Here is a 7,442-nt window from a genome sequence, read left to right as displayed (position 1 = left end):
GGGGGAGAGAAGGAGGGGGGGGTTGGGATTGCGTGTTTAAAAAGAAGAAATCAAGTGGGAGTGACAGATGATTTTGTTGAGAGTTGAATTGCATCATTATGCCATGATCAGAAGAAAGCTCAAAACTCATCCATAGAGAGAGGCTGTTCGACACCACCTCTGTGTGTGTGTGTATATGTGTTGCCGTTTCTCCTCTGTCGCCCATCAATCTCTCTCACCCTCTTGTCACTCTTATCAGCCCCACACGCTCAATCGATAAATCAATTGCATGGTTTTCATAGTAACATATGTTTGCATTTTTGACTAGTGTAGATTTTGCCTGTAATAATATACTCTCGATCTCTTGTACAATCCTCTCAAAATCCTTGCCTTTTATAAACAGATTTGAACACCATCACCTTGAATGAACTAATTATTCACTTTCTTTTTTGCCCTTGGAAAGTTACAAACTGGTCAGCAGCTATTAGTGGGTGATACGTTTTTGCCTTCATCGATTCACCGACCCAACAGCCATTATTGGTGAATAGTGGATGGTAAGATTGGCTATATATATCTGTCTAGAGCCTCTCTCTCTCTCTCTCTCTCTCTCACACACACACACACACACACACACACACACACACACATACACAGCAAGGTAAAACTTCAATATACACACATATAGCCACACATGCACTAGTCACATATTGATGTACATGTAGCCTTTCTCATATGCCACCACTACTTTGCCACATAGATGATACAACCATAGTTCACTATCATACTAGCACTTAATTACATACAAATGCTGTAATATTACTTAATCGCATACAATAATAAGCTACTGCTGCCAATCATTTGCTAACTGCTTTCATTGTGAAATCACCTATCTTTGAATGTTCTAACTTATTATGAGTTGTCTTTTCCCTCCTATCGCATCTGATTTGAACTTCAGTTTATCCAAAAATAAAAATTTAAGGTACTGCCAGGGCAGGTTTTGCAGTCAGTTATACCCTGTGCTAGAAGTCAATTTCAAAGTTTTCTTGTTGGGCTCTCTCTCTCTCTCGAACAACCACATTTTCCTGAAGATTTATCTGCGTCTCATTGTGCAATCCTCTGTCTCTGTCCCTCTTTCTTTCTTTCTGTCTGTCTGTCTGTCTCTCTCTCTCTCTCTCACTCTCACACACACACACACACACACATACAAACACACATATACACACAAACTATAAGTAGAGTTTATAACACTTGTTTTTTGCATTGCATTGGCGCAAGAGAGCATGGCTTCCAACTCCACCACCCCTTGTTATCCTGTCCAAGAGGCAGTCTCCAATGGTGTCTTGCAAGGTGACAACCCAATCAACTTTGCGTTGCCCCTCCTCATCATACAAGTTGCCATTGTGCTCCTTGTCAGCAGAACCATGGCATTGCTCTTCAAACCATTCCGCCAACCACGAGTTCTAGCAGAAATCATCGTAAGTTGGCATCAAAAGATGACCATATTTCACAGTTTTGTGCATCAGTTTACTGGAACTAACAAAACATTTAAGATTGGTTTGTTTTCTTTGTTTTTTCAGGGAGGAGTTCTTCTTGGGCCATCTGGCTTGGGCAGAAACAAAGCTTACCTTGATGCTGTATTCCCCAAAAACAGTCTAACTATCATTGATACCATAGCCACTCTGGGTTTGCTCTTTTTCTTATTCATGGTTGGCTTGGAGCTTGATCTCAATGAGATCAGAAAGAGTGGAAAAACTTCCCTCATCATAGCCTTGTCAGGCATAAGTTTACCATTCATAGGTGGAGTTGGCATTGCAAGTCTTCTCCATGAATCACTCTCTGTAGGAGCAAGGTTTGGCCCCTTGGTTGTCTTCATGGGTGTCCCCTTATCCATCACTGCATTCCCTGTGTTAATGAGGATAATGGCAGAAACAAAGTTGCTCAACACTGACCTTGGCAAGATGGTGATCCCGGCTGCGGCCATCAATGATGTCTGTGCATGGATTCTCCTCGCAGTTGGAGTGGCCATATCTGGCCCTAGCACAAGCCCTGCCACCCCTGCATATGTACTCCTATGTGGCATGGGGTTTGTTCTCTTCATGCTCTTCATAGTGAAGAGATTCATGGAATGGATGGCAATTAGAGTTAATGGGCAAGAGACGGTGAGTGAGATCTATGTATGTGTGACTATGGTGGGGGTATTACTAGCCGGGTTTACGACAGATGCCATTGGCATACACCCTCTCTTTGGGGCCTTTGTGTTTGGCTTGATTGTGCCCAAGGAGGGGAACTTTGCCCAAATGCTCATTGAGAAGATTGAGGACTTTGTGACTGTGCTAATGCTTCCTCTTTTCTTTGCTTCTAGTGGGTTGAAGACCAACCTTGGGAGCATCAATAGCGCCAAAGCCTTGGGTTTTCTTGTTCTTCTTGTTCTTACAGCTGGCCTTGGCAAGATTGGTGCCACTGTAGCGGTTGCATTATCACTGAAATTGCCATTGCGTCAGGCCTTTGCGTTTGCATTCCTAATGAACACTAAGGGACTTGTGGAGCTCATTGTCTTGAACGTTGGAAAGGACCTTGGGGTGAGTAAGATTAAGTTGTAAAGGCTGTGTTGGTCTCCTTTATATGGGATAAAAGGATGATGTTTTGATCTTCCTACAATTGGCCGCAGGTGTTTGATGATCAAACCTTTGCCATCCTGGTGTTGATGTGCCTAATCTTGATGTTCTTCACAACGCCCGCAGTGATGGCATTATACAAACCGGTGAAAAATCCAGTGCCATACATCACCAGCAAGCTCGAGTGCGGCGACGACAACAAGGACGAGATTCGCATTTTGGCATGCATCCATGGTACAAGGAGCATACCAGCTCTGCTAAATTTAGTGGAGGCATGTAGAGGCACATCAGACGAGAAGTCTCTCAAGCTCTTTGCCATGCATTTAATTGAATTATCAGATAGGGCCTCCTCTATCATGACCTTAAGCAAAGCAAGGACTGAGGATGGCAAAATGCATGCCTCCACCCATTATGAGGACAACATCCTCATCGCGTTTGAGGCGTACGGCAGGATCTCTAAAGTCCCTGTCATGCTTTTAAGTGCGGTTTCGGAGCTCAGCAACATGCACCATGATGTGTGCAGCTCGGCGGCCGAGAGGAGGGCCACAATCATCATCTTGCCATACAATTTCTACCAGAAGGAAGATGGCACACTAGAACACATCAATCCGGGATTAAAGGCACTTACTCTCAGGGTTATGCAGCATGCACCTTGCTCTGTAGGTGTACTTGTAGACAGGGGGGTATGGGGGTCAGAGCAGCTCTCAGAAACCACTAACCCTCACAAAGTTGGGGTTGTGTTCTTCGGAGGGCCAGATGATAGAGAGGCTTTAGCGTTTGGGTGCAGGCTTGCAGAGCATCCAAATGTAAAACTATGGATTCTGAGGTTTAAACCTAATCAAGAGCAAGGGCAGCTTGATCATGTGATTAGCATGGACGATTCTACTAATCAGGATGATGAAAACCTTGATGAAGAGAGCATGGCTCCGTTTAGGTCATTAACAGAGGAGGCAAGAGACAACTCATGGCAGTCTATATTCTACGAGGAGCACATGTATGTCAACCCCACAGAAGCAATGCTTGCTGTTGCTAAATCTACTGATTTCTCACTACTTTTGGTGGGAAGGGGAAGCATCGCACAAGTGGAGAGGCACTCAGAAAACTCAGAGTTGGGTGTTGTGGGTGACGCCCTTGCAAGTGTTGGTGGTGAGATGAGATCTTCCATTCTAGTAATCCAACAGCACAAACTCAATTGAGTACCACAAGGCCACAAATAAGTAGCTTGTATCTTTTTATTTTTATGTAACAGCGGGAATAAAATGTCAAGGGTAGACTGGAACCCACAACCTCCTTGATGACACCCATGGGTGTGCCAAGGAGGCATGTAAACTTGTGTCTACTTCATGTTATACTACTTGATTTCATATTATGAGTATGCATATTCACTCTTTTGTTTAAAAAAATGGCGACCTACTAGAAGGGAGGAAAGTACTTCGTAAGGACCTCACATATGCTCTACAAAGCGAGGGCAAAGTAACTATTGGGTGATCGAACCTGGTACCTCCACGTTACAAGCCACCCCCATCAACCACTAGAACAAGCCCCCGATGTTAATTTATGTGTGTGTGCGCATGCATTAATTTATGCCTTAGAACGAGCGGGCTTTATCCATGTGTCGTGCCCCACCCCTCCCCTTCATCAGTATTTCTCTTAGTTTATTAAAAAAATCACGCTTAACCATCTATCCAATAGCAGGCAACCCTTACACACAGGGATCAAAAAAACATATTTCAAGCATCACTATATAAAACAAGTGTTGCTTTCATTTAAAAGTTGATAAGCTATGAGGAAAAGGGTGTGCTTTTATTTTTTCCACTTAGTAAACATTTCCTCTCTATCAACATGAAATTTTGAAACCATCAATCACATCACAACAATTTACAATTTCAAGGTAACTTGCATTTTTCAAAGTGTCAAATGCATTTTACTGTAGTAAAAACAACTATGGTAAGACTTTTATATATTTCCAAATTAAAAACAAGCTCATGAATAATGGAATCATGAATCATGCTAGGATATGCTTCAACCAAATGGTTGATTGTAAAGGAAGCAAATAATATATTTCCAAATGTAAACAAGCTCATGAATAATGGAATGCTAGGATATACTTCAACCTTTAGATTCAACCACATGGTTGAATCTAAAGGAAGCAAATAATAGAACGTAACTACAAGTAACTTCAAGAATTCTAGCAAGATTCATCCCATTTAAAAAATAAATCTTCATGAAGAGCACCATATGAGAAGAGAAAGTCTAGCAATTCTCTTGTGTTGTTAAAAATGCACATGCACATGAAAAATTTACAGATAAGGGGTTTTTTAATTAAAAGAAGTTCTCAGGAGAGGGCTTCCACACTTGGTAAGTTCTTGTCAAGTATAAGATGATGTCCAAAGGTTTTTGGCCATTCATCTCCGACACTAAGTTTATTGATCGAGCTAAAGCTGAAGATATTGAAGATGATGAGAGGGCACAAGCCATCATCATGCTCCATCTTGAGGATGAGGCTCTTATTCACCATGTGGACTAGCTTCCAACTGCAAAGGAGAAATGGGATGAGCTTGACAAGCTCTATGGAGCTCGTGGGTAAGAATTCCAAGATCTCACTTAAAATTGAATTTTTCAGCTTAGAGCTCAAAGAGGGAGATAGCATTGGAGCCTTAATCTCTCACTTGAAGGGCCTTATGGCTCAACTTACATTAGTGAATGTGAGAATGGATGAAGATGATGTAGTGGTTGTTTTGTTAAAAGTAGTCAAAAAGGTGTACCCTACCTTAGTCACCACCCTGAAGAATATACCTAATCCCACCCTTGAAGGAGTCATTCAATCTTGTCTTGATGAAGAAAAGAGGCCAAGGGGAGGAGCTAAATCTTCAAATGCATCAACTCCATTGAATATCGAACAAGCTTTGTCACATCAAGTGAGCAAAGTAAGGTGTGTCCATTGCAAAAAGGTGGGTCATTTGGCAAATAATTGTTGGATCAAATATCCCAACAAACCGGGCATATCACTTCTAAATGTCCTAACAAAGAGTCAGAAGCTAACTTTGCATCAGCCTCTAACTCCACTGAGAAATTGTTTTGAATCTGAATGTAACAACACCTATATTCCTAACCTTGTACGCCTTTACACCATGTGTTCTCATGGCTGGTATTCCAAGCTCCTCCTTAAGGCTCATTTCTGAGCCACTAGACTCTCCATCAACATGAGAATGCCCTGCAGAGATGTTAGGCATACTAAGGGGCTCAACCACTTTCTCTTTGCCTTTATGTGATGTACTAATCACATTTGCAGGACTCGTATTATGACGCAGCCTGCCACTCCATGGTCTATCACTAGATGAGGACTCTCGTGGTCCACTCAAAGACTGTGATTGCTGATTTGCATTCTGTGCAACCACATTTCCACTCACATCAGCCCCTACAGCTTCTTTTTCAGCAGCATACCAGCTGCTCATCTCATCAAAGACAACATCCCTGCTTACCCTCAACTCACCTGTAGCAGGGTTATAACACCTGTATCTCTTTTTCTCAAGGGAATATCCAATAAACACACTTTTTCAGCTTTTGGATCCAGCTTAGTTCTCAACTCATATGGCACATGCACATATGCAATACATCCAAAGACTTTCAGATGAGACAAATCAGGTTTTCTACTAGTAAACCTCTCCTCTCGAGTTACATCATGTATGGATGCAGTTCGAGTCCTGTTCATGATGTGAATTGCTATAGAAACAGCCTCAGCCCAATAGCTATGCAGCATATTCTTCTCTACCATCAATGCTCGCACAATCTCAGCAATGTGCATGTTCTTCCGCTCAGCAACTCCATTTTGCTGCGGAGTGTATCTGCATGTAAACTATCTTCGAATACCATTTTTCTAAAGTGAGCCAAAGTAGTCCAAAACTTGTCCAAATTGGATCAAACTGAAGCTTGAAGCCTCTAGATCCGAGTTGGGCTTGGTTGGTGGCCTTCCTCTCCTATAAATAGATCCCCATTCCTTTTTATTTTCATATTGGAGTAACTCTATGGTAGTGTAATTTTCAATTTAGTATATTTCTATTATCTCTCTACCTTGCCTCTCCATTGTGAAGCTTTGAAGCTTCACTAATCCTCATATTCTCTTGGAGATTACCCTCTACTTCTTAGTGGCCAAGCTTCCTCTTGAGGGCTTTACTTCTCTCTAAATAATCAAGCCAAAAACCAAAGGGTAAGCCTAAAACAATGGTGTTTTTCTCTCTTTTTCAATGGTAATCTTCTTTCCAACCTCTCTAATGCTTGGGAAGCATTTTAATCCATGGTTTCTTCTTAAAACCATGCTTTTATTGGTTTATATTGTTTGAATGTATTAATATTAATCTTTTATGCTTAAATGTAATGTTTTTTATTTGTAAATCTCTCTTTTTGTAAGAATACTCACCTTTATGGATTATTTTTTAAAAATAAACAAGATGCTGAAATGTAATTATGCTCATAGTTATGCTTAGATTTATGCATAAACTGCTTTTTATATTAAAAGTGGAACTTTAAGCATTCTCATTTCATAGAAAATGTGGGAAAGTTATGGCAAATAAAGACAAATCTTGTGACCATTCCCCTTTCTTCAAAGTACGAAGAATGGACAACCCGTGCGGTTGATTTAGAGAAGTTTTTTCCTATGACACAAAATCGTTTATAAAAATTAAGTTAGAAATTCATTGAAATTGATTTATGGACCACCGAGATATGAGATTCGTGATTTTCATCTCGAGAAAGTCTAGGTTTTGGGAAAAAAAGGGGTCTTGTGAAATCAAACTCAATGGCAAATTCTTACTTGCATAGAAACTCTGTTTTTTGTAAAGGACTCTCTTA

General features: G+C 41.1%; 1 protein-coding gene across 1 annotated transcript; it reads left to right on the top strand.

The window, feature by feature from the left end:
• The first annotated feature begins 758 nt into the window (after positions 1-758).
• On the top strand, positions 759-3,929 carry LOC147616367 (cation/H(+) antiporter 19-like). Its single transcript, XM_086777065.1, has 3 exons — positions 759-1,454; positions 1,557-2,558; positions 2,648-3,929. Exons 1-3 carry the CDS (start codon positions 1,260-1,262, stop codon positions 3,788-3,790), a joined length of 2,340 nt encoding a protein of 779 aa, XP_086633191.1. The 5' UTR covers positions 759-1,259; the 3' UTR covers positions 3,791-3,929.
• Positions 3,930-7,442: the final 3,513 nt, after the last annotated feature.

This window comes from Cibotium barometz, chromosome 38, assembly GCF_041138505.1.
Source record: "Cibotium barometz isolate CiBa-2024 chromosome 38, ASM4113850v1, whole genome shotgun sequence".
Taxonomy (NCBI): Eukaryota; Viridiplantae; Streptophyta; class Polypodiopsida; order Cyatheales; family Cibotiaceae; genus Cibotium; species Cibotium barometz.
This window is presented reverse-complemented; position numbering and strand designations above follow the sequence as displayed.